The 19,857-nt window shown below is 43.3% G+C and overlaps 1 protein-coding gene and 1 long non-coding RNA gene across 2 annotated transcripts in view; one reads left to right on the top strand and one right to left on the bottom strand.

Annotated features, from left to right (window-relative positions):
• The window catches only part of LOC113598209 (uncharacterized), a 126,955-nt gene extending 125,062 nt beyond the window's left edge, over positions 1-1,893 (bottom strand). Inside the window, exon 1 of the long non-coding RNA XR_003418847.2 lies at positions 1,439-1,893. This is a non-coding gene — a long non-coding RNA (uncharacterized LOC113598209). The remainder of the gene's footprint in view (positions 1-1,438) is intronic.
• Positions 951-19,857, top strand: part of DPP4 (dipeptidyl peptidase 4) — a 75,911-nt gene continuing 57,004 nt past the window's right edge. Inside the window, exons 1-2 of the mRNA XM_015082793.3 lie at positions 951-1,176; positions 1,703-1,790. Of these exons, the coding sequence (XP_014938279.1) occupies positions 1,171-1,176; positions 1,703-1,790 (94 nt within the window). The 5' untranslated portion in view covers positions 951-1,170. The remainder of the gene's footprint in view (positions 1,177-1,702; positions 1,791-19,857) is intronic.

The raw sequence follows: 19,857 nt of genomic DNA, 5'->3' as shown, positions 1-19,857 counted from the left end.
TCTCTATCTCCAGCAACTAGAAGAGGGTCTGGCACCTTGTAGCCACCCAAATATTTAGGGAGTGGTCAGAATAAATGGGAGGATGTGGCAATGAGGGAAGGAAGGAAGGAAGGAAGGAAGGAAGGAAGGAAGGAAGGAAGGAAGGAAGGAAGGAAGGGAGGGAGGAAGGAAGGGGGGAAGGAAGGGAGGGAGGGAGAGAGGAAGGAAGGAAAGGAGGGGGGAAGGAAGAAAAGGAGAAAGGAACCAACCTTCAGAGCATAATGGGGACGTGGGGAAGGGAAAAGCCAAAAAGACCTCCTTTTCCCTCACCCTCTGTAAGACCGAAAGATGAGAGGCCATGTGGAGTAATGGTTAAGAACATGGACTCTGAATTCAGGCTCCAAGACATCCTAGCTGAGCGGCTTGGACAAGTGACTTAACTTTTCTGTGCCTAGGCTTCCTCCCTGCAAAATAAACACAGTAAATGCTTACAGAAGCTCCTGGGGAAAAAGTAAGTTCCACATAAGTGTTATTGTTATTATTTTTGGCAACTTGATGAGAAGGTAAAACAAGCTGGAAATTCCCTGCGGAGGGTGAATTCAGATATTTAGCCTTTAAGCGCCATTCACAAATTGAATAATCCCATTCTCTCACTTTGCCTTCCAGAAGCTTTAAACACCCCCCTGCTTCCCAACATACTTTCACTAGCAAAAGACAGAGGCCTGGGTTTTAGCACAGCTGCCAGCAATGAGCCGTGAGTCCGCAGACCCCACGGGAGCCGAGCGCCCAGATCCCTTATTAGCCAAGGCCGACCGCCGTCTGTGCGTGGGGTGCGGCTCGCAGGCTCACTCCGGTTCCAGCTCTCGCCACCCCGCCCGCGCGTCCCGGGGCCCCCGTGCCCTGCGCGCCCCGGCTGCCGCCCCGCGCCCAGCACACGGGGGAGGCGCCTCTCGGGCGCCCCCCGGCCGGGATGCCAGTGCCCGGCGCAGGGCGCGCCTTCGCCCGCAGCCTGCCCGCGGCCTTTATACCGAGCCGGCCGGGTGCTCACTAATGTTTAACTCGGGGCCGAAACTTGGGAGCGCCCAGTGACTCTGCGCGCCGAGCAGCGGAGCTGGAAGCGCGTCTCGGCGGCTTGCCTGACTTCTGCCTGCGCTCCTGCTCCGAACGCTCAGTTCCGGGCACACGCCGACCATGAAGGTGAGTGAGGAGCGCCTTTCCCTAACCCCAGGGGCGAATTGTAGGTGCTTCTTCACCAGACTCTCCCCCAAGTGACCCCGAAGCTCGCGGAACGGAACCAGGGGCTCCTGTTCGGCGGAAGTTCCAGGGCCACCCTCGACAGGTGAAGGGACCTCCCCGAGTTCCCGCCAGGCGCTCGCCCCCCGGGGTTTCTGCTAGAAAGAGGTGCCAAGCCTTGGAGGACGCAGAGAGCCATCCATAAAACGCTCGCTCGAACCCTCACCTGGCTTCTCCCTCACTTGGCTTCTGACGTTCAGGAGGCGTAGAGAAGCAAACGCTAGTGTGCTTGGAGGCCAAAAGTTCAAGGGCGACCGCTCTTGGCAACCTCCGCGCTCCAAACCCTCCCAGCCCACTGTGCCCCCTTTCCAATGCACGACCATCGGCAAACCCCGCTGCCTAGGGTGCAGGGCGGGCCCCGACCCTCTACCTCTACTGCGCTGGGGCTCGACGGCTCGCTCTAACCGGACACGATCTGACCCGCCTGCAGACACCGTGGAAGGTGCTCCTGGGACTGCTGGGGCTTGCTGCGCTCATCACCATCATCACCGTGCCGGTGGTTCTGCTGAACAAAGGCAGTAAGTTCGAAACATATGAAAAAGATAAGACAACTGGAGACCGGGATCGGGTTCTACCTTACCACACCGAGAGCTAAGGATCTTGCTGGGGGCTTGGACCAGTGCACCAGGTTGTAGCTGAGGCTTCCCTGGTCGTGGCTAGATGCCCTTCCCGGGGTCTCCAGCGGTCAGGCTGCAAAAGGTTGGCAGCGGCCACATTTTATGTATCATAAATACACACTTCCTGAAATTAAGGAGAAGCCTTAGGATTTCTTTTTATTAAATTCCAAGTTAAATGTTTAATATGATTTCAACTTAAAAAAAAAATAGCCTCCCTAGTAGGGATCTTCAAAGGAGAAGATGTGGTGTTTGAAGGTCCCGAACAGTAGTAAGGCTGTCATAAAAGGAGGGGAAAAATGAGAGAAAGAAAACTCCCAAGATACAGTTTTGAGAAAAGACTGTATGGGGAACCCAGGTTCTTTTCCTTCCAGGGCGATGGAAAGTCATTAATTGGAGAGTTGAGATGCAGGGAAATAACTATTGACCACTTATAGCAGTATTTCAGAGTAAATCATAAAACTGGTGTACGTGGTAATATTCGGAAGGGGATGGGATCAGTAATGTGTGGTGGATTCTTTCATTGAAAGCCACCTTCATTTCTTTTAGCTTTCCTGACCCAGTGCAGCTATAGTTCCTGATATAAAATGTTCATGTAATGGAATACACATTATTGGGTGCAAACAAGTGAGAACAACTAGTTTGGGTCTCTTGTGGCCTTACTTTCCTTCTAAGTAAATATTTACTTTCATTTCAGTAAGACACATTCTAGTCAGCCAACTGAAGCATTCTCTCTGGATGCTCTATCTAACCAGGAAATGTGCAGGCAGTGCTCATGTACTGAGGGGTCTTCTCCAGAATTCAAGGTGACAGCTCAGAATTAGTTTGTGAAGCTATCAAGAACTATGTTTGCCTGGCAATTCCAGGACTGGGGCAGAGGTCCCAAAGGTTAAGTAACTGAGTGTGCTGACCTATTGATAATGACTTTTAGTTAAGAAAGCAATGGTTACCATCGTTTTAAACAATTAAATGGCAGACATCAGTTCACTTATATTTGACTCTTGTTTTTTTGAAATGATACTTTGTATGTTTAAACAACCACACACACAAAGCCTGGCTGTAAGAAAAGAATGGATCATCCATACGATCAATAAATATTCACGTGGCTTACATTATGTCCCAGGCACAGTGCTACTTGCTGCAAATACAAGGCTTGAAATTTTTAAAGATCTCTGACCTCAAGAACTTTATAGCTAGTGGGAAACAAATATGCAAAAAGTCATGCATTTTTTTTTTTAAAAACGGATAGCTCATTTGTCTCCAGAACATCACTGAAGCACACCACAGCATCACTGGAAGAATGGGTATAAAGCTGTAACTATCAGAACTTTCCTTGAGGAAACTTGGAAGGAACACCAAACTTTGATGAAGCCACTTGAAATGGGCAGTGAGATGGTCTAGGAGACTGGGTCAGCCAAGTGCCTTCTAGGGGTTAGTCGGGTTAACTACAGGGATTTTGCTTTGCCGGGGGAGCATGCAGACTAGAGAGGGGCTGTCTTGCCATTTCCTGAAAACCACACCTCGTCTCTTCCCCCGCATGAAATTTGGACAAATATTTCAAGAACATTCTTTTGGTGGGGACTTCTCCAGAGATTCCTGTGTCTCCATCTAAGTATTATGATTTGATAAGATAATTTAGAGAGGCTTGAGCAGAACAGACTTGCCTGTGGATTAGAAGGAGTACTTCTGGGAAGGTCTTCTCATAAGAAGTTTCTTCTGTGGGAATGCTTGAATGGTTACTATCAGTTTCTGGGGATAAGGTTTTCCAGAAAACATAAATGCCTTATGAGTCAATACAGAGACACAAGGGCACATCCTCTAACTGGATTATAAAAGGGCTCCTAGCAGAAGAGGAGAGTGGGAAGCAGCGAAAGAAGTTTGATTTTTAACCATAGATGATGAAGAACTCCAGGAGAATTGTGAGCATGCCTGGACTGTTGGGCAGGGCAGTGGGTACAGGGGTTGAGCAGGGCAAGGCTAGAGAGGAAGCAGGGAAGTGTCCTAGAAGACTGATGGTGCACAGCAGAATTTGGAGACTATAGGGCTACTCAGAAATGTGACCAATTAGACTTTGGTAATTGATTAAACATACAAGGAAGAGGAGGGTGGCTAAGGATGTTGCCCTTGGGCAACTGGGTGGATATGTGGTATCATGGGGTGCTTTGTTTATGCTTACACACTCAAGTTCTCTTCTCATATTTCTTAGTTGGAATGTATGTATATTTGAGGAGGAAAGGGAAATCCTCTTGTTTCAACTCCTGCTTTAAAGGGGCAGAAATGAAAACTAAGGAATGTGGCATTATCATTAAGTCCACGATATCATTCCTGGGCTGTGCCACAATGAAGAGCAGCATTCTTACAAAGAATCCAGAGTCATCACCCAAGAAGTGATGTCAATCTAAGTTTAAAGTTAAAAAAAAAAAAAGTACTAGGAAGGAAAAGGGGATAGGAAGTGGGAGAGAGCAAAGATAAATGGAAATAAAAGGAAGGGAGGGAGGAAGGAAGGAAGGAAAGGAGAGGGAAGGGGAGGGAGGAAGATTTTGATAGATCATGCAGAAAGCTAAGAAATAAACAACCAAAAGAAAGGAGGAAGAAATGAGCGAACCCAAGTTCATCCTCTGAGAGGTTGGTTTAAGAGAAGGTTAAGTGTTTCCATATGAAACACTGACTTTAGCGGAACTAAACACACCCAGAGGAGAGAGAGAGTGAAAGAGAGGCGTAAGCGTAATACTTCTGTATTTTTTTGTAGAATAAAAACTCCCTGAGGTCAGGAATTATGCATGTCATCAAGCAAAATTAAAAGCTCACCTCCTTCTGTATGTATAATAAATGATTGTATTTTGTTTTAAACCCTTCATATATCCTATTATAGAAGGATATTACATTTAAACGTTCAGTTTCCCAGAGAATCCTCAGTAAAATATATAAATATAATGAAAGTATAGAAATCCTCATGGCTTAGTGGTAATAAAATCTCTGACTCAATATTGGTGAGCCCTTTATTTCCCCTTTCACATTGTATTATAGGCTGGGCTTTTGAAAGATTTATCAAATAGTTTTATTATTGTATTTGTTATTTGTCAAATAGTTTTATTGTTGAGTTTTATTATGGGATAGAAACGTACCTGTTTTTCTCTTGTTCTTTTCACTGCTTTAGCAGTAAATTTCCTCAGTATCCTCTTTCAGTGCATGGGAAATTTGACTGCTCACCCATCCATCAGTAATAAAAGGAAACCCAGATGTGAAGGAGACAGGAATACTCAAAGAAAAGATAATATCTATGAAGTTTGCCTGAGGAAGTCCAGTATCTATTCCAGGTTTAAAAGCACATAAATGAGGCTGAATGAAAGCTTTGTATATTTCAGGGGACAGTTTCTAAACAGTGAGCTCTGTAAAAGGTCTGGTTGACTCCAGCTAGCTCAGTTAACTATTGTCAACCTTTGTCAAGTGCTCAGGAGGTCAGTGGGTTGGTCTTTTTCAGGCCAGCTATTGTGGCTCCCTAGCCACAGTATGTGCCTTAAATTTCTCTTATACATCTTGCCTCTCATCCCAAAGTGGATCAGAGAGAAAAAGGCAAGACTGTTTGCCCAGTTGATGGCTAGAGAAAAACAACATAAAATGACTGATTAGAGCTGGATCAGTGTAAAGTGCTGATGCCCATGGGAAATGTGGCCATAAATACACACAGGACCACCTTGCTTATGGAAGAGAAAGTATGCAAACATGTAATAATAGCTAACGTGTTCACTCTGTGCCAGGTATTGGGCAGAGGGCTCTCAATATGCTTTTCCTCTGATCCTTAGGACAACCCTTTGAGAGACTATTATCATCTCCATTTTTACAGAAATGTAAATTTTACTTTGAGAGAGTGCTTTAGTTACTTATTACTGCATAATGAATTACCTTGAAACTTAAAACCACAAACACTTGTTATCTCACAACTTCTGTGGGTCAGGAATTTGGCAGTGGTTTAGGTGGGAGGTTCTAGCTAAAGATCTCTTACGAGATTTTGATCAAGATGTCATCTGAAAGCTTGACTGAGGCTGGTGGTTCCACTTCTAAGCTCTCTCATGTGGCTCTTGGCTAAGACATCTCAGTTCCCCACCATGTGGGCCTTTCCATGGCATGTTAGGGTAGCTGGCTGCCCGTAGAATGAAAGATCCAAGAGAGCAGCCAAATAGGAAGCCACAGAGCCTTTTATGACCTTGCTTCAGAAGTGATATGCCAGCACTTCTGCTGTATTATATTGCTCGCACAAACCAGCCCTGATACAGTGTGAGAGGGCATTACACAAGGGCATGAATACTAGCAGCAGAGATCATTGGGGACCATCTTAGAAGCTGGCTACCAAAGAAGTTAAGAAACTTGCTCAGAGTTCCACAGAGTTGAAATTCACACTCAGACAACACAACTCCAGAGCTGATGCTCTTAAACTCCAAATCATTCTTCTGGTTTTGATCAAGTATAAAATTAATGTGGCCATATTAGCATAAAGTTACAATTTCCCACGTATATGCCTATATTATAATTTCATGGCTGCTAATCCCTGATGCCAAGTGTTCTGAGGAAACACACCTGCCTCTGGTACCTCCATTCCTATATAAAGCCGTGGACAATGACGTCCAGCTTGGGCTGATATCCTACCCTGTGGACTGGTCTTATTAAGTATCTTTACTAGTAGTAGGTCCAGATTTGTTCTTTGCACTCAATTACACTTACTTTGTTTCTAATGCATGTTATGGTATTTGATTTGATCTTCCCAGAACAATCCATTAAGGTATTATTATCTTGACTTGTTACACTGAAGTTTAGGGCTTTGTGAATAAGTACTAGAATTTGGAAATCCAAACCTTTTGACTTTTAGCCTTCCCTGAGTCTGCTGATTTCCATCTGTAGCTGTTTTAAAGAAATGCTTTGGTGGGAATTTTTGTAAGTGAATGATTAATCATTGCTTTATGGTTTGATACCAATTCCCTTTCATTGTTGTAAATCAATTATCTTATAAATATTTTTACCTTTAGTCTTCATAGCTTCAGCGTGACCTCTAAAAAAGGGTGTGTCTCTCAATTTCAGAGTAAACTAAAACCACAAAATCAGAACTTCTGAGTTAGCTGTGTTCTTTTTTGCCATGTACTATATTTGCAGCTTCATATTTCACTTCAAAATTACAGCTTTCTATGAAGTTTTCTGAACTCAATTATAAAGCATTTGGTTTAGTTACCTGTATACATTAAGTGTACATTTCTTCATTATTTGGTTCACTGGGGAAGCAAGTAGACCCGTGATCTTAGGTCACATATTTCAGCATCTAAGGGCCAAGAAGCAGAGGTAATTCCAAGCAGAGCCAAAGCCAGCAGGGACTTTGTTCTTGGCCCCCTGAGGACTAGGGTGGCTCAGGGTGTATAATGAAGGAAGAGGAAGCAGGAGGGGTATTAAGTGGGGACTACCTCATTCCCCTTCCCTGACTTCACACTGGGTACCTCCAGAACTGGCTGGGTGGCCCCTGTGGCCTTAACATGGTCTCTGTGGGGCTGAGAACCTCTTCTTATTTTCCTCAGTTGTTGTAAAGCTCCATCTACTCAAGCTTAAGGTCACAAATTTCATGGATGGCTCTTATTCTCTGCTGTTTTCCTTTATTCTTTTATTTTCAGGCAGGAAACTTATAAGATTTAAAACCTCCTGAGGGCTAGATGAGGACTACTGTTTAGGGCCAGATGCAGGATTTGTTAACTCACCAACATGTATCGAATACTTATGCATGTCAGGTGTTATTGTGGGTATAGGGCATCTGGCCCTAAACAGTAGAGATGAGGAGCCTGCTCCCACGGACCTGTATTTTTTTTTAAACATTTATTCATTTTTGAGAGTGAGAGAGACAGAACATGAGTAGGGGAGGGGCTGAAAGAGAGGGAGACACAGAATCCAAAGCAAGCTCCAGGCTCTGAGCTGTCAGCACAGAGCCCAACGCGGGGCTCGAACTCACAGACTGGGAGATCATGACCTGAGCTGAAGTCAGAAGCTTAACCGACTGAGCCACCCAGGCGCCCCCCATGGACCTTTAATATCTACAGGCAAGTAGTCGGCAAGCACATGAGTAATTTCAGATCATAATGGTGCTAGGACAAAAATTAAGTGTGCTAGAGAAGGTGGAGGGACACAGAAAAGGGGTTTCTTTTTATTCCAAGCATGAATGTGGATGATCTTAATTCCATTTTAAAAATATGTCTCTCACTCTGAGTAGATAATGGAGGTGAGTGGGGGCATTTGTGAGAGATGATGGCAGATTGGACAGGGTGGTAGTATTGGAGATAAAAAAAAAAGGAAAGCAGAATATACTTTGGAGGTAAAACAATGTATGGTGAAGAGCAAAGTGAAGAGTGAGGGAAGGAGCAGAGATAAGGATGACTCCTTGAATGGCTGTCTTCATAGTTAAAGTGGGGAACTTTTTATTGCTCTCGTGGCTCTATCTTTCCCACAAGAACTAATCTACAATGGTTCCTCTGAACTAATGCCTTTGTCCTACTGTGTCGCTTCAGGGATCAGGAGGCAGGACTCAGAAATGCCTTCTACACTGTGCACGTAGCACATACTTGTCAACAGATGGTAATTCTCCAATTCAGCAAATATTTATGGAGCATCTTCTAGATGCCAGGAACTTTCTTATCCACTGGAGATATAAAAATGATAGATATGGCCCTTGTCCTAGAACAATTCACCATATAAAAGGAAGCATAAACATTAACTATGGTAAAAAGGGCTAAGTGTCCTTCTAGTAAATGATCCAAGTGCTATAGATGCAGGAAAGGGCAATGATAAATGCCACCCAGGGAAGTCTGTACAGAAACCAACCAGGCATGAAGGATTAATCATTAATGGACTTAAAGACAATCCTTCCAATACTGGAGCCACTAGACTGGCTTCCAGGCATACAGTTCACCTACAAGTTTAGTCCTCAATGGTTTATGGCCCCTGATTCTGTATCAAACAGAATGTTTCTGGTGGCAGGTAACAGAGTACCCAACCAAAACTTGTTTAAAGTATGGAGTGTTACTATTGTACTGTTATTAGCATCTTACATAACTGGAAGTGTAGAAATAATGCCACTCTAGAGTCTGTTAATGCAGTGGTTTAACAGCATCCTCAAGGGCCTGGCATCTTCCTGTCTTTTCAGCTGCACCCTTCTCAGACTGTTGGCTTGTGTTCTCAAGTGTGTCCTTTTGGGGTCAAGCACATCATTGCTCACACAGCTGTTTTGCAAGGGAGAAGATGATGCTGTTTTTCATTCATAGTCTGTTCTATCAGGGAGGAAAAGCTTTTCCAGAAGTCCCTCAGCCCAAGGCAGACTTTCTCTCACGTCTCATTGGCCAGATTTGAGTCACTTGTCCATTCTAAACTAATCACTAGTGGGGGGTGGGGTATGAATTTGTGTTCTGGATTTTCTTTGGAACTGGAGTAATCAAGACTCATCTTTCTGGGATGAGGAGGAAACTTCTTCCTGAACACATGGCAGGGGAAGGGTAATTACCTAAATTGAATTGGGAATTCCAAAAGAAAGAAATAGCCGGGCACAGGGTGTCTGTGTAGGCATATCATAGATTTTTTCATTCCTTTATTTTTGTTACATTGAAAGATTTAATTTGCTAGCAAAAGAAAGTAGATGTCAACTACTTTGACCAGCTCTGAACTCCAAAGAATCTGATCATATAACTCTCCTTCCCCTCTTCTCATCTTCTTTCCTAACTGCCTGAGTTTATTGCAGAGCAGGGTATTATTATCCTGAATGTATTTTGACCCTAGTACTTGCTTTTATCATGGTATCCAAAGTGACTAAGGATGGGGAGGAATTGTATTTGAAATATTTAAGATACAAATCTGAGACAGCAGAGCGGGTCAGAAACATCTGAGGAGAATTACTCTCATTTTTTTCATTAAAAAGCCCATACAAATTGTCATATTTTATTCAATTCACAATGTGAAAAGGTAGCAGAGTCAACAGAAATTTTAAAAAGTAATGTTTAAAAAAATTTTTTTAACGTTTATTTATTTTTGAGACAGAGACAGAGCATGAACGGGGGAGGGTCAGAGAGAGGGAGACACAGAATCTGAAACAGGCTCCAGGCTCTGAGCTGTTAGCACAGAGCCCGACGTGGGGCTCGAACTCATGGACCGTGAGATCATGACCTGAGCTGAAGTCGGCCGCTTAACCGACTAAGCCACCCAGGCGCCCCAAAAAGTAATGTTTTAAATTACACAGTAAACATTAGACCTGCAAAAGTTGACCCAGGAAGGTAGGATTTGAAATAACTAGTGGCCATAAAAACAAAATACAATAAGTAAATAAAAGCAAACAAGATAGCCTCATAGTGTCTGGATTTGATGACTCAAATCTTTGTTGTTAAATCTCCAGAGGGGGCAATTAATCTACATGGTAATGATTTGATGAAAATGAAAATGGTTTGTACTGAAAAGCACATCTAGAACCCAACATCAGTGGCTTCTTGTAAAGCCTGGAAATCCCCATGCTCCCCACCTGCTCCCTTGCCTACCTTCCTAGTGGACTCTGTAATGTGTCTCCTCTCTCCCAGGCCCTAATATCCCCTCAGCTGATAACCTGGCTTCCTATTTTAATGAGAAAACGGGGCCATCAGAAGAGACTGCCCTCCATTCCCACCAGCCCCTCTGAGCATTCACCCACACTTGTCCCTCCCAGGGTGCTGGGTGAACTTTCCTGGCACCTGCCTGAGGCCAGATCCTCCTTTGGGCACTGATTCTGCCCTTTTTTCTTTGCCTAGAAGTAGGGCTTCAGTTCTTTCTTCTGCCCTCTGCATCCTCATTTTCTTCTCTCCATCTAATTGTGTTATAACCTCTCACATGAGAAGAGAAGTGAAGGGAAGGCAAGGGAAGGGAAAAATCTTTTCTGGATCCCACATCCCTGCCAATCACCAGCCCTTCCCCCCACTCCCCCCGCCACCGGCCCTTTCCCTTTCCCTGCTCTCTTTACCACAAAACTCCTCAAACAGCTTTGTGTTATCTCTGTCCACAGTTCCTCTCCCCACGCTGTCTTAAACCCACTGCAACAAGGCTTACCCTTACTCCACCACTAACACAGCTCAGTTCTCCTCAAGGTCTCTAACCTGTGTGCTGCTAACAGCAGAGGGCTGTTCTCTATGTGTCTCACTGCCCTATCAGTTAATCATCCTTTCCACCTCTCCCTGGGTTTCCACTCTTCTCCTGGTGTGTTCCTTCTACTTCACCACATGCCCCCTCCATTCTCCTTAGAAGTTTCTCTTCCTGTCTGACTTCTAACCTTTGACCAACCAGGGCTCCATCCTGGAACTCCCTTCCTTCCTTCCTTCCTTCCTTCCTTCCTTCCTTCCTTCCTTCCTTCCTTCCTCCCTCCCTCCCTCCCTCCCTCCCTCCCTCCCTCCCTCCCACTAGGTGATTTCATACACTCTCATGGCCTTAAACACCATCTGTAACCTGACATGCCCCAATTGCCAGACCAGATGTCTTTTGGGACCTCTGTGTACATATGTATGAGCAGGCATCTCCATTTGGATGTTATTGGCATCTGAAAGCAACATTTCTCTGAACTCCCCCTAAACCTGTTCCTCCCTTAGTGGACCTCTTCTCGGCAGATAGCAATTCCGTTTCTCCAGTTGCTGAGGCCAAAATCCATGCAGTTTCCACTCCACAGACCCACTTATATTCAACCTCCAATTGGTTAGCAAATCCTGTCATTTCTGTCATGTTCTTTCAGAATTTGACCATATCTCACCACCTCCACTGCCACCACCCTGGTCCACAATGCCATCACCTTTCACCTGAATTTTTACCAAAAAATCTTCCTATTTCTTTTTCTTTAACTTTTCTACAGTGCATTTTCATCACAACAGATAAGGTGACTGTGGTAGGCAGAACTCTAAAATGACTCCTTAAATTTCCTCCCTTCTCCCATGCACTAGCCTCTAAGATACATTACGATGGATTTAGTTCTCGCGATTAGGTTGTTCTGTGGCACGGCCCACTTCAAGAGAGGGAGATTACCTAGGTGGGCCTGACCTGATCATATGAGCCCTTAAAAAAAAAAAAAAAAAAAAAGCAGAGTTTTTCTGGCTGTTCACAGAAGGGGTAGTCGGAGGTTTGAGGCACAAAAAGGATTTTTCACGCCATTGCTGATTTGGAGGGCCCACGTGACAAGGGATGTGAGAGGACTCTACGAGGTGAAAGCAATCCTTGGCTGAGAGCCAGCAAGGGAACAGTGACATCACTCCTACACCCATGCAAAACTGAATTCTGCCAACAACCTGCATGATCTTGGAAGCAGCTTCCTCCCCTCTCTCCCCGAAAGCCTCCAGATGAGGGCTCAGCCTGGCTAATGCCTGGATCTCTGCTTTGCTAGACTGTGGGCAGGGAATCCAGCCATGCCAGGCTGGAATTTGACCCACAGAACCTTGAGCTAATACACAGGTGTTGTATTAAGCCACTATGTTTGTGTCATTTGTTATCCACCAATAGAAAACTGATACAGTGACCATTTTTAAACAGAGGCCTGATCACATTCTCCTCTGTTCAGACCAGTTGGTTGAGTCTCCATCTTTCAGAGTAAACACTGGAAATCTGGACAGCCAGAGAGCCTATGTGATCTGAGCCTCACTGCCTCTGTGAGTTCCTCCCCTGTTCCCTCCTCATCATTTAAGTACCTGTCCTCAGAGGTTCTGTATTTGCAGATCTTTTTGCCAGGATTCTTCTTCCCTGGGACTGTCTGTTGCTTATCCCCTCACTTCATTTAGGTCTCTGCTAAAATGCCACTTTATCCCTGGGGCCTACCCTCACCAAATTACTGGACACAGTCCTCTCCCCAAACCTGACCCTCCATTTCCCCTTCCCTGCTTTATTTTCAATGTGGCACCTATCACCACCTCACATATGGCATATGGCATTATGTACTTACTATTTGTTCCTATGTCCCCCCATTTGAATGTAAGCTTCCTGGGAGTAAGAGTTTTTCATGTTTTGTTCACTCTTATGTCTCTAGTGCCCATGACATCAAGGAACAGCATGTTTGTATTAGTTTCTGAGGGCTGCTGTAACAAATCAGCACAAGGTGCATGACTTAAAACAACAGAAACTTATCATCTTATGGTTATGAAGTCTAGATGTCTGAAAGCAAGGTGTCAGTAGGGCCATGCTCACTCTGAAGGCTCATGGGAAGAAGTCTCCTTTGTCTTTCTCCTGCTTCCGGTGGTTATTGGCAGCCATTGGTGTTCCCTGGTTTGTAGCTAGATCACTCTGATTTCTGCTTGCATCTTCACATGGCCTTCTTCCATCTGTCTCCACATGGCCCTCTCTGTCTTCCAGGTCAGCAATAATATGTCTTCACATGGCCTTCTTATAAGGACACCAGTCATTGGATTTAGGGCCTGCCCTCGTCTAGTACGACCTCGTTTCAACTAACTGCATCTGCAAAGACCCTATTTCCAAATAGTTACATTCTGAGGTTCCAGGTGGACATGAATTTAAGGGGAACATGTTTCAGCTCAGTACAGCCTGGCAAATATTTGGCGAATTGAAGGAATCATCTTGAAGCTCATGCAAAAAACATATTTTTTGATTAACATTTTAATGTTGCTCTAATTCTGATTAAAATACTTACATTCATAAATATGGAGTCAAGCCATCCATTTGTAGAGTACAGTGCTAGCAGCTGTTTGATGAAGATAAAATAATCCTTCCAGCTTACTTATAGTCTAGTTAAGACAAGACTGTTCAGATTACATATTTAAATAATGGTATAAAATTACTTGATTAGCTGGAAAAACATCGGGTGCAGAAAATAAGCACCAAGGAAGACGAGGAGGGAGAAATGAGTGCCATGTAAGTAGTAAGGGACAGATCCAGAGGCGTGAGGAGGGACAGTGAGAAAATGAAGGCCACCCGTGTGGATTGTTTACTTGAGACGTTTGCTAATAAATACAGGGAGAGAAATAAAGAGATAGCTGCAAGGTCAGGTAAATATTTTTTATGATGGCTACATCCTGTGCATGCTTAAGGACAGGGCAGAAGTAACCACTGACCGTGGAGATGCTGAAGGAGAAGAGGTGAAAACAAAGTCCCTTGGGATAAAGAAGGCAAGGACTGGAGACACAGGGCGGGCTGGCTTCTTCCTCCAAGTGCTGAGGAAAGGGTCGGTGGAGGGTGGTAGGAGGGGCATAGCACAGAAGTGGGAAGCATCGTGGGGAAGAGGCCCCTTAGAGTCGCTTTTGCTATAAAGGAAGAATTGTTGGATATTTCATTGGATAAATCCGTATTCTTTTGAAAATGGGTACTGCAGGACCTGATATATTTAGGGTTGTGCTATGTTCTAAATCTAGGGAACATGAAAAGAAAGGAAGAAAAGAAACTTGTTAAGTTCCTAGTTTTCTGATTCCTTTTTATGAGTTCAGGGAAAAGATAATGAGTTTCTGGATGCACCAGGCAAGAATGAATGACGGTGGTATGACCTCCTTTCCAGGAAGTCACAAAGTTTCCACTTTTAGTAACAGTCCGTAGAGAAAATTCTGGGGTTTTCAGAAAGAATTGGCACCCCTTTGACTTTGGAGCACTAGGACAAATTATGTTCTAATGCAACCTACCAACTCCTCAAGTCCAAATGATATTACCAACCTATCTATCTGGATTCAATGCAAACGTTGAATTTGAACACTTCCATAAAGTCTAATGTATCCATCTATACCAATTCACAAAAACTGCCAGCATGGAATCTACCATATGCGACCACCCTCCCAAATATTTAAGGTGTTTAGAAGGGTGGTAATAACCATAGGCTTCAGAGCCATATTGCCTGGTTCAAGTGTAGCTTCGGCACTTAGTAGCCATGGGACTTGAATCCACTTACTATCTATGCCTGTCTTCACCTCAGTTTCCTTACCTGTAAAACTGCGATGAGAATAAGTTATTAAATGTACGATGCCTAGAATAGCCCAGCACACTGGAGGAACTCTGTAAACATTTGTAGTTGTTATTCTTTATGTATTTTTAACTCGTATGTTCTTTTAACAGTCCCAGAGGCAGGTGCTATAATACTAACACTTGTCTCACAGAATGCTGGGAAGGGGAATGTTTGTGGCAGTTTTGTTTTCTGGTGATCATTTTTCCTTATATCCTGGCAGACAAACACTTATCACAGAGTGGCCTTGTTGATTATACCCATAAATCTTTCTGGAAAATTCTTCAGCAATTCAGTATTAGAGCTTTCAGCTTCACCAAATGCTGATGTTCTCCAACACCTTCTGTTGATATCTGACTGCAACTACTTTTGAGTATTTCTCAAGAGAAACCAGCTCTTTGCTAAAATAGCTGCATGTTTCATGGGCCTGTGAGCCATTTATCCATATAATTTATACATTTCCACCTTTCAGTTGTTTCTTGTCACCTGGAATTACACTGGTTTAATGTCAGTCAACATCGTGGGCGTAAAAGCCTTTATTTATAAATATGAATTTGGGCTATTATTGTGCCAGTGTTTATTCCCAGAAGGGTCCTAACAAGAGAAGAGGAAGTGACTATGAAAATGAATGAATGAATGAATGAAAGAATGAATGAATCACTTTTCATTTCAAAAAGGAATAAAGCAGCCCTGATGCCCTGTTTAGTGCAGGTTTCCTGTGTGGGCTTCCTGGGGTGAAGGCAGAGTGAGTAAACCCAGTGCAGACTGGGTTTAGATCAGGAAGTCCTCTGGCCTTGCACTTATTTGCCAGTGGCTATAAATACCTTCATCTTGACCCGAATTTTGAGGCATGAATATTCTGCCTACTGTCACTTTTCTGCATATATATTGGAGTCTTATGCTGATATTGTTTCAAGGCAATTAGAGTTTCAATTCAATATCTGTCTTTCAAAACTGATCTTGGGAGCAGTTTTGTTTCTGTTTTTTTTGTTGCTTACAGTTTTGAGGAATGTATACACAGTGTGGTCAAAGGAAAGCTAAGTCTGGCCACCTGTTTTTATAAATAAAGTTTTATTGGAGCACAGCCACATCCATTTGTTTACGTGTTGTCTGTGGCTGCTTTCAGGCTACAGGCAGACTCAAGTAGTTGCAACAAAGAGGCCTGACCCACAAAGCCTGAAATATTTACCATCTGGCCCCTTAAGAAGTTGCCAACCCCAGGCCTAGATATTGGATTCTTAGAGACTATCAAGACCTTATTTAAAAGGCAAAATGTGTTAGTCCTTATATTGTAAAAATCCAATGGCATGAAAAACACAGAAATTGCACTCAGTGTTTCAGCAGCGAGATTTAATATGAAAATTGGTTGCACAGATTAAAGATTAAAAGAGAAATTCTGAAGTAACCCAGAGACAGTAGCTGCAAGAATGTGCCATCTTTAGGGGTTGGAAACAAAGAGGAAGAAAAAGGACACAGAAGAAGGCTCTAATGGGTGTAAGGCACCCAGCTACTTCTGGCACCGTGGGGAGCCACAATGAGGCAGGACTGGGCATTCCAAAGGTGCTAGAGGCTGGACCAGGTGCTACTTCTGGGCGCATACCGACAGGATCAACAAGAAAACGGAAGTCCTTCCTCTTCTCCTACTGGCCAACCTACTAACTAGACCCATCTGGCGAAGTGCACTGCAGTTTGTGCTCCCACTGTCACTTGGAGTTCATTGTGCTGGTATTTGAAACCGTGTTACTATGTTTGTATTGTCCGTTTGTACTGTGTTTGTATTCATTCAACAAATACTTAGGGACAGTCTATTATATGCCAGGCACTGTTCTAGGCTTGTGGTGATGTGATAGTAAACAAAACCAAACACAAAAAAATCAGTGCCCCTATGGAGTTAACATTCAGTCAAATAAGGCAGAGAGTAAACAAGATAAGTAAAACATATGATATGGTAGATGGTGTCATTGTGAAGGAAAATAAATAAACAAGAAGGCCCATAGAGAATGCCATGAAGGGGGTGGGAGGTCAGGTCTTAAATAAAGACCTGTGGGGGGTGAGGAAGGAAGTCTTGGGGATATTTGAGGGTAGGAACATTCCAGGCAGAGTGTACCACAAATTCAAAGTCTTTGAGGTGATAGTGGACTGAATCTGTCTAGGGAACAGCCAGGAGGCCAGTGCAGATAGAGAGAAATGATATGGGAGGTGGGGGGGGGGGGAGGAGGTGAGACTGGAGTCATGACAGACAGCCTCCTACTAAGTTGTTCCCTTTATCCCAAACTGTTGCTATTCTGGGAAATATGAATTGTGACATTTGGTTGGCCTTTCAGAGCGGACTTTTGAAACTACGGTGATTATATACCTAACAAAACTTTGGTCATCTGACACTCTGATCTTACAGTAAATGCGTGGAGGGTATACTCAAAGGTTCTACAGGCTCCAGCTCAGTGGCCATGCATTTATCAGATATCACTTGGTGTACCTGGGATGTTTCTCTTATGAAGTGAATCTGGCAATTATGACGATAGTCTAATGCTTCTTGTGTTTAGTAATCAGAGAAACATCACGCTTCAAAAATTCTCCAAGTCACCAAGTTGAGTGTTTTTCCTCCCTGCTATAAAGTGCTGACTCCCACTATGGATGCTAGGGATGGCATGAGACATGTTAAAGGGAGAAAGTGATGTTCACTAGCACTACGCAAATAATTACATTGTGCTATCCTAGATGTTTTCTCAATGTGTCGCTCTTAGGCTGTCTTACTAGGATCATTTGGGATATGAACATAATGAAACTTATTACTGTAACTATTATTTTACTGCAGATAAAGTCCTAATCTCTGCACTACTGCAAGGTACTTGAGAGGAAAGACTCCTCTATTTGTGTTTGTGTCCTTGTTGCCTAGCACATGCTTGAAACAAAACAATAAATAGTGTCGCATACTCTAAGAGACTCTTAAATAGAGAGAACAAACTGAGGGTTGATGGGGGGGAATGTGTGATGGGCATTGAGGAGGGCACTTGTTGGGATGAGCACTGGTGTTATATGTAAGCGATGAATCACGGGAATCTACCCCCAAAATCAAGAGCACACTGTACACACTGTATGTTAGCTAACTTGACAATAAGTTTTATATATAATTTATATAAACACAGACACACACACACCACACAATGGTGTAGCACATCTGGAGGGATCCCTAAATTCTAAATCCTAAGCTAAGCATTTTGCATACATTATCTCATTTAATCACGGCACCTCCCCATGAGCTATGTAATGGTATATTCTTGTTTTCTAATAGATTAAAAAGTTGAGGTCTTGAAAGATTCAGTAATTTTCCCAACACCTCAGTGCAAGAATTGGACCTAGGCTGGCATCCAAGCTCTCTGATTTCAAAGCCACCAGGGATCCAACACTTTATTGGTATTTGTTGGATTTATTCAGATGGGTGGTAGCCTGCATATGCTACTGGATAATACAGGGTCTGAAGGGCCTTCCAGTCAATTTCTTCTTCTGCTTCTTGATTTTGCTTCCTCTGTCCCTATGTCAGGGCTGCTATTTTGCTGTGGCAAATTCTAAAGTAACACTCATTTTATTTCTTTAGCATCAATACAAAATGTTAACTGATTACCATATGGAACACAAGAACTCCATAACCAGATATCTTTTTCCTGTGTTTTAACAACTTAATGAGTTTATGATCCGTGAAGAGCACATTTCTTTTTAGTTGCATTGCATTAGCCACTTATTTACCAAAACAGTTTGTCTTTGTGAAGTAGAAATATTCACATCACAGTCTAATACAGACAGATAATTTATTATTCATAAATATAAAATATTCAAAATATTCTGTAATCATAAGGTAATGATTGGTCAAAGCAAGTCTATTCCATGGAACTAAACTACTTCCTCACATGGATCTTACCATTTTGGAAATACTTTCATTCTGAAATGATTTTGATCCTACTGCAAGACTTCATTAAGATACCACACACTTTGATGAGAATTTACTATTAGGTTGAATCACTTTACCGCTATTTTGTCATTTTTGACTGATAAGAGTGACATTTTCATTTGGTTCAACCTAATAGTTGTTCTCACCAAGAAAGTAAAATCTAAACTTGCTAACCTTGATTTTGGTTTTTAAATTAAACAAGACATGAATCTAAGAGTTTCTCTATAAGCTGATGGGTAACATATGATTAACCGCTTTGCTTGGCTAGCACGATGATTTGAACTGATAAGTCAAGTGAACGGCATGTCCCAGGCCCACCAGGAAAACCACACAAGCAGCCAAAGAGCTTCATCTGTTGCCACAGCAGTGCCCTGTGAGTGAGCAAGTAGACAAGGGAAAAGAAACATGAGCGTGTCCTGTAAGCATTTGACAGAAGAGGTTGTAACTTGGCAACAAATTATGAACTTGCTAAAGGTCAAAACTTGGACTTGGCACTCATGCCTTACAGAACTCGCTTATCTAGATGTTTCAAAAGTATCTTCCAATGTGCACTGCTTATCAAATGGCAAGGCAAAAAACAAGGAACATTTGTTGCTCTATTTGCTCCAGTTTAGCAGTGCTGTTCTGGGACTGGGTAGCCAGGATATGGGAGGCAGCTCGCAGGGTCATGGTAAAGTGACTGAGTGAGCCTAACATAAACCTAGGGAAGCCTGGTCCTTCACATATGTCCTGGGCCATAGCAGAAGTATGGCATCAGTGTTGATATTTGGAACATCAGCAGATGGATTAAAATCATACTGGGCCCATTGTGAGCAAAAAGGAGCCCAAACATGGTAGAGATGATGGGTTTGGGAAAGCTATGGCCTGATGAGAGAATGAGCTCAGCATTGTCTGAGACAGGAGAGAGGTGAGTGCTCAGTGAGTCATCCATCATGAATGTGAAGAATAACACCCTGGGGGGCAGGTGACATCACAGGGAATTTTGCTCAATTATTTTAATATTCCAGATTTAAGCATGCTACCCTAAAAAGCCAGGACAAATACCATTCTGTGAGATAAGATAACATTGTATGTAG

This window comes from Acinonyx jubatus, chromosome C1 (genome assembly GCF_027475565.1).
Source record: "Acinonyx jubatus isolate Ajub_Pintada_27869175 chromosome C1, VMU_Ajub_asm_v1.0, whole genome shotgun sequence".
NCBI lineage: Eukaryota > Metazoa > Chordata > Mammalia > Carnivora > Felidae > Acinonyx > Acinonyx jubatus.
The sequence above is the reverse complement of the archived record's forward strand: the minus strand, read 5'-3'. Positions and strand labels throughout refer to the sequence as shown.